At 32.9% G+C, this 22,018-nt stretch overlaps 3 protein-coding genes across 5 annotated transcripts; 1 reads left to right on the top strand and 2 right to left on the bottom strand.

The window, feature by feature from the left end:
• Positions 1-1,204: 1,204 nt before the first annotated feature.
• Positions 1,205-7,667, bottom strand: LOC114240338 (G kinase-anchoring protein 1). 3 transcript variants are annotated; one of them, XM_028170854.2, is made up of 8 exons: positions 7,592-7,667; positions 6,849-6,918; positions 6,440-6,656; positions 5,275-5,391; positions 4,925-5,114; positions 3,047-3,352; positions 2,427-2,566; positions 1,205-1,576 (listed from the first exon to the last, which is right to left on the bottom strand). In XM_028170854.2, exons 3-8 carry the CDS (start codon positions 6,614-6,616, stop codon positions 1,490-1,492), a joined length of 1,017 nt encoding a protein of 338 aa, XP_028026655.2. In that variant the 5' UTR covers positions 6,617-6,656; positions 6,849-6,918; positions 7,592-7,667; the 3' UTR covers positions 1,205-1,489. The 3 variants fall into 3 exon arrangements, with proteins under 3 accessions (XP_028026655.2, XP_089592490.1, XP_089592491.1); XM_089736364.1 differs by having other exon boundaries at positions 6,440-6,667; positions 7,592-7,609; XM_089736365.1 differs by having other exon boundaries at positions 6,440-6,652; positions 7,592-7,607.
• Positions 7,668-8,990: 1,323 nt separating this feature from the next.
• Positions 8,991-11,965, top strand: LOC114240260 (Leucine-rich repeat 47). Its single transcript, XM_089736359.1, has 4 exons — positions 8,991-9,852; positions 10,416-10,507; positions 11,054-11,208; positions 11,467-11,965. The coding sequence occupies exons 1-4, from the start codon at positions 9,282-9,284 to the stop codon at positions 11,879-11,881; spliced, it is 1,233 nt and encodes a 410-aa protein (XP_089592485.1). The 5' UTR covers positions 8,991-9,281; the 3' UTR covers positions 11,882-11,965.
• Positions 11,902-21,361, bottom strand: Elp1 (elongator complex protein 1). The gene is made up of 8 exons (XM_028170723.2): positions 20,931-21,361; positions 20,337-20,559; positions 17,795-20,243; positions 16,822-16,988; positions 15,722-15,941; positions 14,847-15,051; positions 12,872-13,022; positions 11,902-12,020 (listed from the first exon to the last, which is right to left on the bottom strand). Exons 1-8 carry the CDS (start codon positions 21,267-21,269, stop codon positions 11,956-11,958), a joined length of 3,819 nt encoding a protein of 1,272 aa, XP_028026524.2. The 5' UTR covers positions 21,270-21,361; the 3' UTR covers positions 11,902-11,955.
• Positions 21,362-22,018: the final 657 nt, after the last annotated feature.

Below are 22,018 nucleotides of genomic sequence, written 5' to 3'. Positions count from 1 at the left end.
ATTATCTACGCCTAATGCAATAACGTCCACCAAAAGTAAATTACTGAGTTTTCAACGATAGAAAAAAATCAAAATTATTACTCTCCGAAATTTAGATAATAGTTATGAAGTGTTTTAATACCTATTTAGATAATGGATATTTGAATACCCTACTCAAAATTGGAATCGTCGCCTTATTTATTTAATTTTATCATTGTTATTGAAGCGAAACTTCTAATGCGACTTCCACCAAGGTTGCGTTAAACGTTTAACGCTACCATTGAACAGAAAGAGACAGAGCGAGGGTGAATATTTAAAAATATATATTTATTTATTTTTCCATCTATAATTTAAATCATATATAAAATAAATGTTGAAGATGTCGCATCTCTTATACACAGCATTCTCTATTAGAAGAGCAATCTGCTTTAAGGATGAAAAATGAAGAAAATCACAATACAATATCGAAAAAGAAGTTTCACTTCATTCACGTGCACCAAGTTGCACGCGCACCGTTTTTTCATCATTATCATTTTTGTCAACAAAAAAACGTGACTCGTTTAACAAACTCGAAATCGACAAGTGATACAAACAACCTCGATATTAATGAGGTTTTCATTATTGAATTTAAATTAACACAATGATCATTATATGTTGATATTAAAATGCTTCTTTTCGCATAATTCGATCATTTAATGTAAAACAACAAAATTACATTTTTATCATAGCAAGAATTTAATAGGTTTAGAGGTTAGAAGAAGAATTGATCAAGAATATCAAATTAAATTTGGTGAACAACAGTCCTTAGTACTTTACTTTGATTTTATTGTAACAAGTGAACCTAAATAAAATTTATGTTACAGTTTCACAAATGCGAAGTGTGAGATCAGAGTGTAACAGAATTACATTTGTTTTTTAATAAAAATAATATCACAATTATTATAGTTTTTTTTCTTGAAGAAATGGATACCCTTTAGGAACAATAAAAAAAAATTGGTCTTTAATTCGATATTATATTTCATCCTAACCCATACTTTTGTGACAGAATATTACAAGGGCCAAAATGATATAATATGATGACCTTACATATTACTAATTGAAAATTTTGTTCAAATGTTAAGTTCAAATCAATATTATCAAATCAATAAAAATATATATATACTTACATAATACATAATAATTTATATAATAATACAGAAAGAATATATATAAGAACCAGAATATATTTTTTTTCTTTCTAAAATTTACTATTCAAGTAACAAGACAGACTATTCGCAATTACAATGCACGCAAGAATATGTATGGTAATGCGACACGAATATATTTATTTAGAACCTCAGCACCGAAAATTTAAAGTTGACCTATATAATAATTTAAATGTCTATTTTCGATACACTTATGCGTGAACTTAATTTTATACATTTGAAAAACTTTAGATCAGTCTAAAAGTGAAAAACAATGTTATCCTCTAAATTTACCTACTGCAACAAGGATGCTGAGTAGCGTCGTTTCATATATTCCCTGCACCAGATTCTTTTGTGACGACAGCCTCCGAAGAAACGTCAAATCTTATCTTTTTCTTTTTTGTTGAATTTTTCTGTAAATATAACAATTTCTATTGAGAAAATTATGAAAAACCTTATTGTAATGCTAACAACAGTTTTGTGCTATATATTTTAAATAGTTTATGACTAACAATAAGGACGGCAACAAACACTTTTGATAATGACATGAGATATAAATAGCAAGAAACTTTCTACTGTGACATGTACTCCACTCTTGTAATTTCATCCCTTTCTTACTCTGGTTAGTCTATACTAATATTATAAAGCTTAACAGTTTGTTTGTTTGAACGCGCTAATCTCAGGAACTACTGGTCCAATTTGAAAAATTATTTCAGTATTAGATAGCCCATTTATCGAGGAACGCTATAGCTATAACATCACAATGCAAGCGGAGCACCATTAAAGAATGTATCAAAATCGGGGTTTTTTCCCCTTTAAAAGAACTAAAAAAAAGTCCGCGACAGCATATGTCTATATGTTAAGGTTTGCTCACTATAACGTTTTTTATGCTAACCAAATCTGTTCTAAAATAAAGCATTATTTGTGAAGGTGTTTTTATAAAGATGATATTAATCCTTATCCTAATAAATACGTTATTCATTACAAGATTGACACACATAAAACACCCAAATCACTTCAAGATAGGCTTTGACAATTATAGATTTTTCTGGATTTCTCCAAGAGGTTTTTATATTATTTTAAACAAAGCTTTTAAAATAAAATAAAAAGAAAACAGATAAAAATTGATTTTTATCTGTTTTAGCACAGTTGTTTGCGACTTATGAAATCCCTTAAATTTTTCTTACTTAATTACCTTATCAGCCGTCTTAACCTAATAGGTGTATGGCTCTAATAAAGAATGAAAAAAAAAATTCAAATTACCTTGTCTTTAGCTCTTGGATCTGTGTTTTTAGATCGCTCCTTTTCTAACTCTGAGTGTAACGTAGCTATTTCTGCAGTTAATTCAGCTTGTACGGAGTTCAGTCGCTCCACTTCTACTAATACCTCTGCTTTATCTCTCACTACAAATCGAAAGATAAGAAAGTTTCATAACCATTGCAAAATTATTCTAATTTTAAACTTTCTTTAAGGTTGTGAGATAAAGTTCGTTTTTTGTTTTTAATTTTTAGTTTTAATGTTTATCATGATTGGTGAGGTAAAGTATTGGCCAATAGCGGCAATAACAAGTACCTCGTCGCGACAACGTGTACCTACACACAACAAACATCATAAGAGATTTAAATAATATCAGGTGAGAAACTCCTCCATATAAACTCTACCGAATGTGAACTAATGAATTATTACCATCATAAGAATAATACATTTACTAAAAAGAACAGGCTGTATATAATTATATGATAATAAAGAGCAATACATTGTTACTGTTTTCTTACTGCACTTATTTTGTTTTTTTAATAAACTTAATCAGCAAAAAATTATGAAATTTATTCCACAACCCAATAACAAAAACCCATTGGTCTGATAATAATAATAAATCTTACTTTCACCCTGTCCTAGTATACTACATAGCTTCTTATTCCTAGACTTGACTGTTAACAATTCCTGTTTTAATTTTAATACTTCTTCTTTTAAACTTTCAATTTCTTTATCTTTCTTCTCTAAAGTTTCATTAAACTGAATTTTAGTTATAACTTCATCGGTCAATCTATTGTGGATTCTTTCTTTTATTTTGTTTCTTATTAATGCATCTTTCGTCTCTATTTTCACTCGTTCAAAAAATTGTGTATCTTTTTCGGGAATCTTGTCATCATCAGTAGAATTCTTTTCGTCTTCTGTAGTATGATTAACTACGGGCAATATTAAAAAAACTTTACTTCTAACAGAAAAAAAACAAAAAACACAGCAAAAAACATAGCCAAATATGAATTGCATAATTCAAAACAAAATCATGTAATTGGTTTGGTTTTATATTTTATTGAATACTAGGTATCTCATTGCCTAGGATTTTTTAACTGTCTATCTGGTGTTATGATTACCAACCAAAGCCCACAGATATAAGGCCCGCAACTAAGTTCTCGCTGGCTTCTTTGATGAAATTTCAACTTTTTTGTGAAACAATGCTTATATACAAATGATAATTCAAAGTATTGTCCATTGCAAGTCACAGCTTTTTCTAACCTCTCTGGCAGAATAGCTTGGCGGTAAAATTTCGTCTTTTGAGGCTATCCACGAATTAAAGCATTATTTGACGTCTGTATCTGAGCGGAACTGCTTATCAGAAAGATCATGCGCCATCGAACGGAATAAACTATGGGGAATATGGCGGGTGGGGTAGGACATACCATTTGAGCATTTCCAAGCAAGTTTCATTAGGATTGACAACATGGGACCGAGTGTTGTCGTGCAGGATAATCACTTTATCGTGCCTCCAGTCATATTGTGGCCGTTTTTCGCCAATGCTCGAATTAATTGCATTGATTAATTAATTGATTTCGATGCCGCTTCCTAATTATGGTTTCGTTAGGTTCCTAGCGCCCATAATAAAAAACGCTGACCTGGACCCACATAAACACAGCATAACCTTCGTAGTGTAAATATTCGGTCGAGCCGACGATGTAGACCCATGACCGGGGAGTCCCCACGAGTTTTTTGTTGTTGGGTTGCTATATTGAATCACACGTCTCACAAAATAGCTTGGCAAGTATGTAACTGCTAATACTGGGGCAGGCTGATCTTGTGTTTAGTTAACATACTATCGAGTCGTATTCAGGGTCTTCGATGGTTTTGGCTTTGCTTCACGTGGATGGTTGTGAGCATCCGTCTTTGAAACAAACGATCCAATCAGGGCACGATGTTCCGCTCAGAGAAGCATAAAGATATAGCAGAACATAAAATTTTTGGAGCTCTCGATGCGCTTCTGGCACCGTTTTCTATGAATGAAAGCGATAAAGCTACATTTCCCACAAATTACGCTTGGGTAACACAAAATTAGACTGAAAATGTCTGCCACAGCCAAAAGTATATCACACAACTCAACGACAAAATTACCTGTGTGTCAAAGCAGTTTAAGTCTAAATTTCGTTCATATTAGTTTATATATGTTAAAATCAACCAGCACTTATTGCTGCATCCATCTATAGCAGCATGAACTTAGTTACGCACAAAATATCACATTTGATAAATGGATGGGTTGGTGCTATTCTTGGCAGACACCACATAACCAAATTTTGGAAGCATATTATTTTTATTATATTCCTGTAGCAAGACTGATTAAATTACTCATAATTTAGGTCCCCTCACCCAATGACACTTCTAGCATCACATAAGGACACATTTTGGTCAGTTTAGTGATCCTATCTAACCCTACCAGCTGCACAAGTTAAATTTCAAAGTAATCAATCATACAGTATCAGCCTTACATTTTACATCACTATTTTCAGTAGAATTCACAATGCCATTGAACTGCTCCAGACACATCACATTTTTCTTCTTCAACTTCTTAACATTACGAGAAACTTCTGCAACTTTGTTTGCTGCATCAACATCCTTTTTCAATTGTTTATATACATCTTTCTTCTCTTCATAATCCAGTTTAGACAAAAGAATAGCCTAGTAAGATAAGATTGACAAAGTAAAATAATATTATTTCAGTGTGATTAAATAATTATAGTTTAATTATATGGTCATAATGCATCTAAATAAAAAAAAACTATTCATAATAATAACATTGACCTGTTCTTTACTACTTTTTAATAGAGATTATTTATACCTGGTGGAGTTCAGATTCAAAATTGCCATCAACCATTTCTTCATCTTTTTGTTTCCATTGTGCCCATTGTGCTTCAGTAGATTCACCAAGTTTAGTCTTCTTCTTCTTACCAGCTGACTAGAAAATGACTGCCTTCTTACACAGGCACAATGCACAGTGAAATAATATGTTTGAATATTTCTGTCATTATCCCCTGTGTAGCTTTCAGATCTTTAAAAATGTAAAATGTATACTCTAGTGTTTTCAAACATTATATTAGTTGAATTTCATATTTTTGCCATCCAAAGGAGGGTACTCACTCCTACCTGATTATAAATGGTTTGTCATTCTCTGACTCACCAAATTAAATGAGATATTATCCTATAAACTTTATTGTTTGGCAACCAGTCTGGCAGTTAGGTAAGTTGATATGTCAAAAGAAATAAATAGTGGTTATGATTTTTATAATTTAAGAATTACAAAAAAGACAGTGTCTTCAAGTGCTATCAACATACTCCTAAATATTATGATTTGAACCATCTGACTCTTGCTTTTTGTATATGGTGTTTTAACTATTCTAGTTATAACTATAGTAAAATACAGGTTTTTGAAACAGTTTATTTAAGTAATTTTTTAATTGAAGATTCTTCAATTCCTTTTTGTTTTATTTATTGCTTAGATGGGTAGACGAGCTCATAGCACACCTGGTGTTAAGTGGTTACTAGAGCCGATAGACATCTACAACGTAAATGCGCCACCCACCTTGAGATATAAGTTCTAAGGTCTCAGTATATGTAGTTACAACGGCTGCCCCGCCCTTCAAACCAAAACGACTTACTGCTTCACAGCAGAAATAGGCAGGGTGGTGGTACCTACCCGTGCGGACTCACAAAAGGTCCTACTACCAGTAATTACGCAAATTATAATTTTGCGGGTTTCATTTTAGTACACGCTGTTATTCCTTCACCGTGGAAGTCAATCGTGAACATTTGTTTAGTTCATATTTCATAAGAAAAATTGGTACCCGCCTACGGGATTCGAACACCGTTGGTCGCTTGATACGATTGCACCGAACGTCTTATCCTTTAGACCACGACGACTTTCTCTATCTGACACGAAAAAGACAGAAAAGGAATAACAATTTTCGGCAAAAAATCTATTTTCGTGAATATGTACATGTTTTTACCTGAGTTTTACAGTTGTTGTTGTTGTTATTATTGTTTTTGGGTTTCTTCAGAAGTTCTGATTTTTTGGCAGAATTAGTTTTGGCTTTTTTATGTTTTTGTTCATCGCTATTTGTTGGGTGATCATCATCTTCTATCATTAGACCAGCAAAACGAGATTGTACGACAAGAGCAGCCATTTTTACAGTTTTAATTTCTGAGTTCTGTATGTATGTCTATCTATAATAAAACTATGTTTTTAAAACATACATAAAACCTTCGACTAAAAAAGCTCCAGTTTTTACTTTTTCTTTCAATAATAATACAAAAATGTTTAATTGACAGAAAAAATATCTTTGACTAGTCTAATTGCATTAGTCTAGATAAGTTTAAATTTTAACGAAATCGTTTAATACAAATTATGGTGCCCACCTTTTACAGCTTTTCAAAGTGAAAAGTAGTGAATACAGTGAAAAGTGAAAACACTGAATAAACAGACTACCTCAAATATATTATAGTCGGATTTTTAATTAGACGAAGCCAGCTGACAGTAGCTAATGTCACTTTGTGAAATAATGTTGCTATATTTAAAGTAATAGTGATGCGTTCGGTTCTCGTTCAATCACATGAATGAACAATGAGTGTGAAGAGTTAATCATTAAATTCAAACTATAAAAAAATATTATTTATATTTTACAATAAAATTGTATTAAAGTGCTCCAATATACGTTACTAGTAGTATGTAACTACAATCAGTTTTTTTTTATTTTCATAACCTACCTATAATTGTTATATTTTATACATCTATAGTTTCAACTATATGATGTATTGGAAATAGGACAGTCTAACAAGCTTCCCCGCAATGTTTTTCTTAATGTTTAAAACACTCGGTATTCAGTTCAGGTAGATACTATAGGAACATAATATTTCGTCGAAAACTCGTTGGTATGTACAAAACACGCCTAAAATTCGAATCCCGTACCCGATATCGGCAATTCGGCACACCAACTATTCACTAGACAATCGAGGCAATTTCATTAATTCAGGAGTTTTTTCAATCGTTCACTTTGTCACAACACTATTTTTATTTCATAAAAAACTGACAACACAGTAAACGTCAGTTGACTTCGTCTAATAAAAAATCCGACTATAAGTGTATAATCTATGCAGACTACAGACACTGACAATGTTGCCACCTCAGATTATTTTAAGGCGCTAGGTCAAGAGAAAAATGTCGCCAGATTTCGGAAATTTTGCTACTAAGAAAACCACCCACTTCCACTAAATTTTTGAACTTGAATCAAACTAAAGAAACCCTAAGTCGATTATTTTTAGGGTCAGTTTCACTTGTTCCGTAATAAGAGATATTATCTACTATTGGCTAAATGATAGTTTTGAATGAACGATTCGTTAGCTATAGACTACGGGAACTCATCTGGAAACTGTAAAACTGGCTCATAATATTCTATAGGTAGTAAAATAAAAGCACAATAATATGTTTATTTTTTTATCAGAAGAGTAAGAATAAGAATTAGAAGATTAAAAATCAAGAGAAAAAATGTGAAAATTAGAATTCTAGACTATCAAATGAAAAATCTTCTACAACATCATCATCAGTCTTACTCGTAGATGCTACCGTCGACGATGTCGACGCTAAAGGTGTTGATGGCTGTCGTCGTGTGGTTTTGTAAGAGCATTTTGTGTTTTGATCAATAGCTGCTAGAACATCGCTTAGTAATTCATAGTTAAAACACTATCCATCAATAACTTTAAGCTTATTTTTTTATAAAAATAATGGCATTTACAAGTGGACCAGTCATCCTGTTTCGCAGTTTACTTTTTACAATGTTCATTACACTAAATCTTTCGATACCCGCATTAGAACGGGGCAAAGTAAAAACAAAGCATTCATTAACAAATGACTTTGCCTAGGAATTCTCCGGTCATAGAGTACCTAAGCTGAAAACATCATCATGAAATTCCGGAACATTGAGGGACTTCCCTATCAAAAGTATGCTGCCAGATTCCTTATTGAAAAACCACCAAAAATCACTAAAAATAATGAATACGATATATAATGAAAAAATACCGCTAAACGCCTCGAAAAATCACCAGTTCTGGTGGGAAAACCACCAAGGTGGCAGCACTGGATGCTGAAAAGATTATTTTTTTAAGGGATTTTATGACCTGATAACTAAGACCTTTTGCGCGAACGCGAGGAGTGAAGTTGTGTGATTTGTTTTATTTTGTCTATATACTGTTTCTTCGGGTTTAAATGTGTAATAACGGTGGTTTATTAACTGTTTAATATTTGTGAAGGTGCACAAATGTGGGAAAATGAAACAAAGCCGCTTGACGTAGCTTCTCGGGATCCTTCAAAAAGCCCACTGAAAAAGTCTCTCTCTCATCTCATTTCATTTCATTTAATTTCGTGCCATGCCATGTTTTAATATTAGTCAACATCATTTCATTTCACTTCATATTATCATTTTTCATAAAATTGTGAATATAAATTAAAATAAAACTTAACCTAAAGGTCTTAGTTACCAGGTCATAAACTCCCATAAAAAAATCAAACAGTTTGAAGTTACCTACCTACAAACTTTATTCATTCAAAACAAAACAAAACAAAACCTGAAACTCAAAACGTACCGTACCTGTTATATAAATGTGCTGATAGTCTTTCTGACTCTTTTTATAATTTGATCACATTCATAAATTATCAGCTATATTTTATTTTTCGCGTGTACTTTCGTAACCATATTGTTTTTGTTTGTTGGAATAATTAATCTTTGCTTGATATAAATTACTCGAGCAACTTTATTAAAAGCAATCAAACGTTTGAGATTTTTTTAAATAAGGATTATGAAAATACAGTGCCAAATAGAAGTTATAAATAGATTACATAGTGCTCTTAACTTAAGAAATAATGGCAAATACTTAAAATCAACATTAGCGTTGGGAAAAGAGCCAAAAAGTGAAACTGAATATTTCATTTTACATTTTTCGTCACTTAACAAAACTGGAACTAAATATCGTGTGAAATCTATAAAACAAGTATTTGTTAAGTATATAAATGAAGGAAAATCTACAATTAGGTTTGAGGAACCCCCATACGATTTGTGTATAAAAAGTGAATCTATTCAACTAAAATGTTTCATGAAATTACTACGCAGCTGTATCACTGGTGACGAGAAAGCTTTACATCTTTCACCCCTCTCAAGCTTAAGCGTTACAGCTAAAGACAATGCCCCTGTTAAACTTGTTATTAGTAATAGAAGTCAATTTCCTGCTAAAGGTCTACCTAGAACCTTACAGTCTTTGTACCTTAGTGGTTTGAAACTATGTAATTTTCGGAGGGACATCTTATTACTCAAACACCTTGCTGTTCTTGATCTAAGCAATAATGAAATTGAAAAACTGCCTCCTGAATTTGGTAAGAGATTAATATCAAAAGATGCTCATTTTTTTATCTTTAACTTACAATAGTTCAAATAGTAAACTAATGCTATTTTTTAAGAAGAATTAGGAAAGGATTTAAAACTGGTAATGCTTCTATTTTAAGATTGTTGTAAAATCCATATAAGTTAGGTTAAAATGGACATTAATGTTAAATAGCCATTGGGCCTCAGAAACCACAATGTGAATATTGCCTATTTGATTCAACATTGATACTTAGTATTGCTCTTAATTGTATGAATAGACTTGTTGCTTTACCCTTCAAAATGTTTTTGACTCACTAGTCCGTAGAAATAGGCTGGAGAAAAATATTTTTTGATTGAGCACTGACATAAATAGTCTTGATGACATTTCTACCCTTAATTTTTTTTCTATGAATGACCCGTATCATTACATAAATATTTTTTGATATTAATGAGGAAAGTGGTACTTACGTAACCACCCGCCACGAGCATGATTAGATAACATCAATAATAATGGTAAAATATTACCATAATATTATGCTACCAGTGTAATAATTACTATATTTTTAAATTTCAGGTAGGATGGCCAACTTGTCTGAACTACATTTAGCAAACAATCAACTTGGTGTAAGAGGAGTAGTTGATTGGCGTTGGTTACTAGGACCTCAGGTACTGAATGATTGTGCAATGATCAATTATTGAATGCTAGTTTGAATAATATTGCAACAATTATTGTCTTAATATTATTTTAACAAATACTAAATAAAATTAATTGGAAAATCAATTAAGCATAAGAAGTTATTTTAATAAGCTTTTGATGAACTGTAATGTAAGGAAAAATATTTGCTCAGATAATTATTGTGTTACATTTTATGAAGCATGGTGGCATGCATGGTAAAACACGAATGGGCAACATAGGTAAGGTATCTTGGCTATTTCTGCTCTGAACCAGTACAGCAAAGGTTGATGACACTCACATTGTGTATCCACTAATCAGTCAAGCAGCTGGGTTGTAAGCTATAGTGTAATAAAAACACTAAAACATAAAAACAAAATATAGTAAAAAAATTCAATACAAAATATAATTGTACAATCATAATAATATTGTGTAATTGTATCAAGAAATATCAACACAATCACCTGTTTCAGGGACTACTTTAATAGGTTTAATATGGATTGCTAAACATAATTTATTTGTTAATTTTCTTTTATCAGATTACAAAAACTTTAAAATTATTAGATCTCACTAGTAATAAATTGGGACATCTTCCAAAAGCCATTTGGAAACTAGAAAAATTGGTAACACTAAAAGCAAATGATAATATGATTTCAAGACTACCTGCAACTATTGGACGCATTTGCACATTAAGGTATTCTATTCCAAAGTATTTACTATAAGCATACCTTGCCATGACATTATTAAACTTAATGAAACCTAGTTATTTCTAAGATTCAAGACACTGGCAGAGCTATTGCTTTGATGTGTTTGGTCTTTGAAACTAGCAGGTAGCATCAAACATAATAATAGAGACAAGCCTGATCACATCTTTATTATCATGCATATAAAATATTTATAATGAAAAATTTGAAATACTTTATTAATTTACAGTTCAGTATTTTTATTTCAGATATTTCACAATCTCTAGCAATGAACTGCAATCTTTGCCATGTAGCCTAATGCAATGTAGACTGGAATACATTGATATATCCTCAAATAAATTTGACAACAAACAAAGTAATCCTATGTCAGATCAATATTCTCCATGGCAATTTTATGTCGGAAGTTTAGTAGATCTTAGTGCAAAAATAATATTAAAACATAAAATACATTATGCATCCAACATAATTCCCTGGACACTTGTTGAGTTTCTGGACAATGCTAACATGTGTGTGTGTGGAGCACCAGTAGTAAATTACACACATTCAATAAATAAAGAATATGACCTCAAAGACTATTTTAGAACTGTAGTTTTTAATAACAATCTCAGTGTGGTTGAATTTGAGTGCTATTTTTGCTCACCCAAGTGTTTCCTAAAACATTAGATATAAATGAAAAAAAAAGATATTTTTTGTGTAATTTATTGTATTTCTTATATTTTATTTAAATAAAATTGAATTTAACTGAGACCTTCTAATTTCCAATTAATCTCCTGTATTACAGGTGGTATTCTGAAATGTAGTTCTGAAACAAAAAATAAGTACCATAATGAATCATCATCATCATCATCTTCATCAGCCTATAGCAGTCCACTGCTATTAGACTTAATTTTCCTCTAATCTTAATTACCTATTATCCTGAAATTAAAACTACAACAATTACTCAAATATTATACATATTACATGAATATTAACAAAAATTAACACTATTTATTATGTATCTAGATGAGGTGTAGGTGGCAGAATGATTAAGACGTTCACTTATATTTGCTATAGCCCTTGTAATAGAAGTAGCTTGAATGTGTTACGATTTATAGAAAATGGTATTTCATTAGCTTTATTTAATTTACTCAGGTACATTTGTTTCATTCTTTTAAACAATAAGGGTCAAATCACACATGGTCATTTGGCAGCACTAGGAGTCAATGTACCATGAGAACTAGGGACTAATGTACATAATTATATATTATTATTCAATTCTGTATATTATTCTACAGGTGAGAAACAAGTATTATTCTACCGTAAGACCAAATAGACCTGTTTGTCACACAATTCCTACAATTTTGCACTCAGCACTCCAGGCACTAACAACTGTTAGTATATAGTACAGTACTGTATTGTACTGTACTGTACTAGTAGTATAGTACTGTTAGAATATATGGTTTATCCAATGAATTGAAAATTGATAGTTGTTAGTACTTTTCTGAAAGTTTCTGGAGAAAAAACAAGTTCAAGTCTCAACAAATTAATCTTTTTCATTAGCATTTGCTATAGTGAAATTTAGCTTCACTAGTAATTTTAAGTATAAATTTTTTCTTTACAACTCATCATAGAACACAGTCATAACACTAACTTGGGAGATTATGTAAAACTTACCTAATGAAGCAATGCCTGGTGGTAACACACTAGACCCCTCTGATATATTCTGTGCTGTGATAGTTGCATTTATAGCTTCTAACATAAAATCATTTGTCCAAATATCTTTAAAACTGCCTTTCATTTCATTTAATAACTTCTCTAATGCCTTCTAAAATAAACAAACAAAATAATAATAACCAGACTGGATGACTGTACTTAAAATAACCGACAATTTAAGTAAAGCCATTGGGATGGAATTTGAATTTGAAGTTGATAAATGTGCGTTCGTAGATGTACAGACACGTATGGCTGTAAACTCAGATTGATTACAACTTAACTATAGTGTCCTCAAATATTATTGTGAATCGGAAACCTACAAGTACCTTGGTATGTTCGAAGTGCTAATTATAGTGGATGCAAATATAAAACAATCGTTTAGAGATCGGTTCTTTAGTTGTCATAAATAAATACATTTACCAGGTTTAATGGTTGGGTCATGCCTATGTTAACATGATAACATATTCTTTTGGCATACTAAGGTTGACACAATTAGAGTTGGACCGGTTGGACGCACTAGAGAGAAAATTCAGGGCATTGTTAACGGTATATAGAATGCATCACCCACGTTCATCTGTGATGTTTTATATTCTTCGGAAATGTGAGGGTCTTAGTATGCTGAATGCGAAGCATCTACATAACCGAGACATATACAACCTTAGGGAATATTTCCTTGAAGGTAAACGTGAATATCTATCGGGATGTCGTTACAGTCGATAAGGGACCAACTCCACAATCCTTAGCTACGAAGAGGCCGAAGCTGGAGAGTATTTCGGATCGCAATGCCGCATGAAAGAGCAAGGAGTTACAGGGTAGGTTCTAACGGACTCTCACAGGTCCTGATGTGAACTATTTAGCTACCGTGGCCTGGTTACGATTCAGTAACCTCTTTGGGGAAACTGAAGGTTTCATTTTTGCAATTATGGACGAAGTTATCATGACGAACAACTATTGGAAATATATACTAAAGGATGGGACGGTCAACATTTGTCGGGCATGCCACCGTCCGGGGTTCTATTAGGCATTTACTGGTGGCAGGGCGTGAGCCTGCACGGGTAGGTACCACCACCCTGCCTATTTCTGCCGTAAAGCAGTAACGCATTTCGGTTTGAAGGGTTGGGTAGCCGTTGTAACTATACTGAGACCTTAGAACTCGTATCTCAAGGTGGGTGGGGGCATTTACGTTGTAGATGTATATGGGCTCCGGTAACCACTTAACACCAGGGTGGGCTGTGGGCTCGTCCACCCATTTAAGCAATAAAAAATAAAAAAACATATTGCTTCTGGCTGTTCTCGTTTTGCTAATGGCAAGTACTTGTATAGCTATAATAGATAGGATTATCCATCAACAAGTTCAGTCCCCGATAATGGTCATTTTACTCTCTACCGGGACCGATATGTTATCACGGATAGGTCTTTTGTTGCTAATAAGCCAGATATTGTAATAATAATTCGGTCTGCGCGTCGAGCATTATTGGTTGATAATACTATTCCTCATGACGAGAACCTCGTGAAGGCAGAAAAGGACAAATTAATAAAATATTTAGACTTGGCCCACGAGACTACCGCCATGAGGCATGTTGATTCAACCATCATTGTTCTAATAGTTGTGTCGATAAGCGCTTTGATAGCGAACAGTTTCGACTAACACCTAAGAAACTTTCGTTATCCAGCTGGGTTAGGGACGTGATACAGAAGGCAGTTCCCTCGATACGGCGCGTATTGTGAGGAGGTTTCTCACTCTAGAGTCCTAACCACAGGTGACTTGTGTCGTAGACACCGCCATCAGCAACAATTTATTTATGATAATATATAGTTTTTTTTTTTTAATATTGAATAATTAACAAGATTTTATATAAATATAGTAAGTAGACTAATAATAATATAAAACAACTGTAGGTTTGATTTTACAGTAGTCTACTATGATATAATTTACCTGCAATATGAATGCTTCTTTGTCCATATTAAAGCAACTCAACCCAACAGTAAGATCTTTAACATGATTTCTCAAGTCAAACGTCGATGTAATGAGGCAGTGTAGTGCAATAATTAATCCAACGTCTTCATACTGCGACCCTTCTTTGAGAGATGCTATTTTACGTTCGTGTTTCCTTCGGTTCTTGCTTGAACGGTATGAACGGCTACAACAAAAGAAATCTCTTACAGCAAATATATTTATTTGCAAAGACAATTTTAAACGGCCGTCTGGTGTAGCGGTGACATGAGTCACTACACAAGGGGGTCGCGGGTTCGAATCCCGCCAAGGGAAGGTATTTGTATGATAAATATAAATGTCTTTTCCAGGGTTATGGATGTATCTTAAATATTATGTATGTGTATAATAAAAATCTTACATTTATTTCCGTTATCTGGTACCTGTAACACAAGTTCTTTACGAACTTATCACGGAACTAGTTAACGTGGTGTGATTGTTAGTAAATATTTATTATTATTATTATTATAAAATGTTGAACACGAAGTAATGGGTAACTTCAATATATATTTCTGTGCTTCTAGGGGTTTTATATACATTATAGCGACCCGCCCTCGCTTCGCTTCGGAAACTGTAATTTATTATTGATTTCTCCACTATGTAATGGATGTTATTATACATATAAACCTTCCTCTTCAATCAATCTATCTATTAAAAAAAACCGCATCAAAATCAGTTGCGTAGTTTTAAAGATTCAAGCATACATAGGGATATAGGGACAGAGAAAGCGACTTTGTTTCATTCTATGTAGTGATAACAACTTAATGTCTAATTATATTACATTTTCTAAGGGTATTATTATTATCAATTCTTTATACCTCGAACCTCTAGAAGACGACGCCAAAGTACTCCCGGCATCTGAATATAGATCTGCATCTTTATTTGTGTATATATCGTAGAGATCAACTGGATGGTCCCTCTTTATATTTCTCACGTGAAAAAGTCGTTCACGATGTTTTAAAAATGTGCTCCGATTAGTTTCTATTAAATCTGTCATGTTTTGGTATTCTTCAAGGAGAGCAGGTAGTATGCGTTCCTCTAAAATATCAGATTAGTGGTTTACGATCATTGTACAGATAATGCGAATAGGTCAGTCACGATTAAATCCAACGTCAAATATAATTATAATACTTTTGAGGTCAGTTGGATGTTTTCTACAACGAAGAAATGAGCGCCATGTATTAACTTCATCACAGCTACGCACTTCTTAAATCTTTCATTTTATCAACAAGGGTTAACTGGAAGAGAATGCCTGCATGGCGTTAAGTTCGCCTTTGTACACTATTTTTTGCAATAATTTTCAATCATTCATTCATTCATTCAAGAAATAAGTAATTCGGAGCTTGGAGTTTTCCTGCGCGTGATCGGATCGCGTATAAGAAAACTTGCAGGAATAGCATACTAAACGATATAGTTTGCGTGGTTTAAGTGGCAAGTAGGCAGGGCACACTAATTACTTTTGAACAGATGACTGTTAGAGACAAAAACTTCTTGAATGGTGACCGCTGCCTATTACAAAGCGCGCCGACTACTTCCTGAAGGTCGCGGGAAAGCGTTAGGTGCGGGCAGTGCAGAGACGTTTAGTTTGGCGAACCTTGGAGGACACCTATGATCAACAGTGGACATGGACTGACGACTATGAATATTTGAGTCTGCAGCTGTCAATACATTCAGCTAGTATTAATATTCTGGCCTTTACGCCTCTTAGGCTATCAGCGAACATATAACAAAAAAACAATATTGAAGTTTATCCTTAGCTTAGACTAAATTAGGACAAAAATTTGAGCAGATGATGTTACCCACCTACTATCATTTCTTGGATTAAACACCTACTATTTTCCTTTTGGATAATGGCTCAAGTACCTAATCCCAACACTACATTAATTATATTATGACTAATACTTAATAATAGAAATACCTTTCAATTGAAGTTTATCATATAGCGAACAAAGACGTAAAGCTTTTTTGTAGTGACTAGTTTCAACCGCATAACTAATGCACTCCTCAGGATCGCCGTAGAATTGTTCTAAAATGATTAGAGCTTCTTCGTGACGCTTTTCTTCTTTCAGTGAAGTTACTAACTCCCTGTCCAAGCAAAGACATATATTATTAGGCAGGGGCTTATTTTATTATAATATAATATTATAATGTCTAAATAAATGGATTGTCTAATGACAGCTAACACAATCTTTACAAACACCTACAACCTAATTTTTATTTTTCCTACCTAGCTGGGAGCCTTGAGAGGCTATTTCAGCGTAACCTTAACTAGTAGGTGAGCTCACGGAGCTCAAACCTGACGACGTTGCTAACATGAACCCTAGCAAGAGTCGTGCTTCGCAAAATCTACCACCGGATCGGAAACGCGACCCACTGAGAAGATCCGACGAGAAACTCGGTGGGCTGTGTCTGAGGGTTAATTTACTCGTCGAGCCCTTCGTCGCCAGCGACGGGTTCGACGAGAACGATGACTGGTGCTTGAGGTACCTAAAAGCACCGTTAGTGGTTTGGGAGGATCCGAAATGACGTGATACAACCTAAAATTTACATGTACCAGTCATCAACCCGAACCTGTGTGCTTAGCTCATATCAAGTTAGCTCATATTTGTATGGAATGGGATCGTTTGCCTACGTTTGCCGTTAGGGGCGCTGTTCCAACTGCATACAAAATTGGGTTACCTTTTACGCTATCGAGAACGTTAAAAAACTCGCACTAAGCACACTGAACCCGAGCGACATCCTTTAACGATATCGAGTTGCGCGGCATTGTCACATTCCTTTGATGTAATGTTTTATGACTCAGTTCGCACGTTTGTAATGGCCCAAGTATGATATATTTAGATTAGTTAGATATTTACCAAATCTCATATTAAACGAATTGTAAAACATACCAGCACAACACTTTGAATTGTGCCTTTGGCCAAAAATAGGCTAGTTTGATCGCCAATTCCCATTCTAGAGCTTCTTTGTAACATTCAATAGCTTTGTCATTATTATTAGCTCTTTCATAAATAATAGCAGCTTCTGTGTAGTATTTCTTCAATTTCAAGTGTTGTCCATAATCTTCAGAAATTTCCCTGAAAATTTCCTCTTCAAAAGAAAAATGTTTCAACGCCTCTTGATACAAACTATGATATTTTACGAAAGTTTTCAGTTCAACGTGACGTGTTGGACCGCACAGTACAAGACATTGCACTGCTTTATCAAATCTTTTCAATTGTTTATTTATTGTAAAACGTTTGTAATTTTCGTCCATTTCATTTAACTCATTTAGCATAGGAATGTATTCTTTTGGATCTTTCTGTGACTTAGTTGCTACTAGCAAAACTAATTCAAAATCATACATCCCGAGTGCAATGTCAAATAATTGGGTAACATCTACCATATACAACAAATACTTGAGGGCTTCATCAGAACTTACAGGAATTTTCTCACCAGATGTCTCTTGTTTTTTTAAACCTTTTATTATTTCCAAGGCTTTTTGCAAGTCATCTACAGTATTTTTCTTTACATAAGTTGTGAGAAGTGGTAAGATTTTAGTTGCCTTATCTGATCTTTTTTCTATATGAGCTCGAAACATTTCACAAACAATATCAATCTTTCTTGAAATTTCATCAGTTACAGCAGGTCTTTCAGCATAATAATTTATACTTGAATACATTGTTTTTGTAACATCTATATTTTCTAAATCAGATAAAAATAGATTCAGCCAAGAATTGTTTTTAATGGAATGTAAAAATGTGTCAATATTCGCTATAAACTTTTTTGGATTGTGGTCAAAAATAAGGTTTAAATTGATTCTCTGTTTCCTCATCAAATCAAATGCTTCATAGTACTTCAAGTTATCCAGATATTTTCCAATAATTTTAAGAGACAGAGGTCTGGGTTGTATTGCTTCTATATTGCCTCTTGGCATCTGCAAAATAGTTCTAGTATCATTTGGTACTATAATTACTAATTTGGCACCTCGTTCAATTTTTCTTTTATATACATAATCAGATTCATTTGTTTGGTATTCCATCAGAGCTTTCAAACCGAGTTCATTCTTTTCCACGCACAACAACAAATGTTGTAAGGTAGTCAACAACAAGAAATCCGTATGTATGAAGAAAGAACTAACATTACTGAAAACCTGTACATCATCAATAAACAAATGGCCCTTGTGTGAAAGTCCAATGAAATGCAAAGAGTCTTCAATAGGCAATATACCAAACCTGGGACATGGTACTTTAAATAATATATTAGTATTTTCAAGAAAACCACCAATATTGTATTTATGTATATGACCAGTTATAAACTGCAAGAATAGTAAAGATTTATTTGTAGGATGTGCTTGTATTTGTGTGACAACACCTCTTACATGTACACTGTTACTTTTAACAAGTTTGTCATTCACCATAGTCAGTTCTATAATAGAGGTTGACTTTTCATCTGTCATAGCACACACAATTGTTTGAGAGTCTACCCAGAGCCAGTGATGGTATTGGAATGGAAAATCAAATTTGTCTAGTTGCTGAGAGTTATATGCTTCATAATTGAGTGGTTGTTTCTCTTTTTGTGAGTAAAAAAGTAATTTGTTATCTACTGTAATTACAAAGAATGAATTTGGGTTAACATTTTCGTTTTTAGGTGCAAAACAAATTGCCTGTGCAGTAGATCCCAATTTTATTTCAAGTGATGCCATTGGTGGAGGTACTACAGTTTGTCTAAATCCAGTGATCAACAATTTATCTCCATCAATAGCAACTACAACAGCATCATCATTATCAATATTACTTTTACTGTGATCAATATTCCAAATCCATGAATATATCAAATAAGATCCATTTTGTAAAATAATATGCATTTTTTTGTTGTTTGATATGTCAAAATCATTATCCCAGATGATTTTATTGATGCGTTGATTACTTCTAAACAACAATGTTTGTTTCAAATACCAGTGGTAATTTGATGTTGTGTATAATAATACTTTTTGTGTGTTTGTTTCTGTATCTTTACATTGCAGAGTTAATATTTCAGAGTCCGAGCTCCACATGATATTTTCAACATATGTACCATGTTCTACTGGAATACTGAACTCTCTATGTTTGAGACCATTCTTTTCAAAAAATGTTACTTTATACTGGTTTTCAATTTTTTGTGTTGTTGTGATTACATTCCCACTTGGACGCCATACAATATTGTCTTCTAGACCTTTTTGCTTTTCACTAGTGTATAGTAAATGACCTTCTCTGTCAAAAACTTTAAAATGTCTAAACCCATCCATTGCAAAACCAATGGCATATAAATTACCATCTCCTCTCCAGGTAATTTTAACTTTATCACTGGCAGTTGAGTCATCTAAAAATATAAATAAACATTTAATGTCATAAATAAACTATAATCAATTATAACATTTACTCTCATGTGTATTAACTCTATAAGGGGTCTCACCTGAAATGATGTCATTTTTTATTTTAGCTGCCTGTTTCCCTTCAGATCCATGAAACTGTGTTTCTTTTTTGCCCCACCCAACAGTTATGAATTGCTTCTCACCAAACTCTTGATTGTGCAATTTAATTTCATTAATTGGATCATATGTGCAAGACAATAGGACCATGTGCATTTCTTTAGTGACAATTGCTAATAATTCTTGATCAGGACTCCATTCCATGGCCTGTAAAGTAAATACTTAAACAATAAAAAAATCTCAGGCTTTCATTTATTTATTTAAAGGTACTAAAATATGTGTTCACAATGCTATGAAGGTATAAGAGTGTACATTAAAAAGCAAACCGAATAAATAATAATAAATTTCTGAAATTGTTGGTGATACTAACACAAAGTTATTGATAAGCCTAAATCAGGATTAAACATCTAAAAACAACCATTTCATCTGTATTTTTATTCTGCACAAAAATCACTAATTCTTTAACACTTTATATTTTTTCTTTTCCTGTCTGTCCATTTTAATTACTTTTTATCAGAAATTATCAATATTGTCTTATAGCAAATCCACATTTTCACAGTGAAAAAACTTTAATTTACCAGTAATCCAGTATTGAAGATTCCAACTGTTTCACACGTGACACCGGAATCACCTATGGCCAATAACTCTCCATTCGCAAAACCGATGCATAGTGAGTTTTGAAGCGACAGGTAACATATATTCACAGGGCTATTTTCAGGAGATATGTATTCAGAAACATCCTTAAACCACTTTTTCTGGCAATTTTCATCAAAATTGCATAAAATAAGGTTATTTCCACAAACAAATATATCACTTGATGAGCCTCCGTCGCCACGGCCATGACATATTACAGCTTTCTCTTCAAAATGAACACAAAAATCTCTAATAGAAATATCCCAAAGTTGCAGATTCTTCATTTTCAGTTTAAAAATCACAACAATGATAACAAAAACACATGAGTATTTTTTTTTGTCGAATCGACCAATAGATTTACAAAGGGCACATAGCACATAGAGCCTATTATTTTAAAACAAAGCCCTGAAAACATGTATGTTAAATGAAATGGAACTCAAGGAAATAAAATGAAATTAAATAAATAACTTGATTTTTACAAAACAAGAAAGGTGCTTTTCCAAACCTAATGAAGCTAATTCTTTATATTGTTGTAAAAGAGTAAAGCCACGTCTATAGTCGGATTTTTTATTAGACGAAGTAAACTGACGTTTACTGTGTTGTCAGTTTTTGATGAAATAAAAATAGTGTTGTGACAAAGTGAACGATTGAAAAAACTCCTGAATTAATGAAATTGCCTCGATTGTCTAGTGAATAGTTAGTGTGCCGAACTGCCGATATCGGGCACGGGGTTCGAATTTTAGCCGTGTTTTGTACATACCAACGAGTTTTCGACGAAACATTATGTTCCTATGGTATCTACCTGTACTAAATACCGAGTGTTTTAAACATTAAGAAAAACATTGCGAGGAAGTTTGTAAGACTGTCCTATTTCCAATGCATCATATAGTTGAAACTATAGATGTATAAAATATAACAATTATAGGTACATAGGTAATGAAAATAAAAAAAACTGATTGTAGTTACATACTACTAGTAACATATTATTATATTGGATCACTTTAATACAATTTTATTGTAAAATATAAATAAT

This window comes from Bombyx mandarina, chromosome 21, assembly GCF_030267445.1.
Source record: "Bombyx mandarina strain Sakado chromosome 21, ASM3026744v2".
Taxonomy (NCBI): Eukaryota; Metazoa; Arthropoda; class Insecta; order Lepidoptera; family Bombycidae; genus Bombyx; species Bombyx mandarina.
The sequence above is the reverse complement of the archived record's forward strand: the minus strand, read 5'-3'. Positions and strand labels throughout refer to the sequence as shown.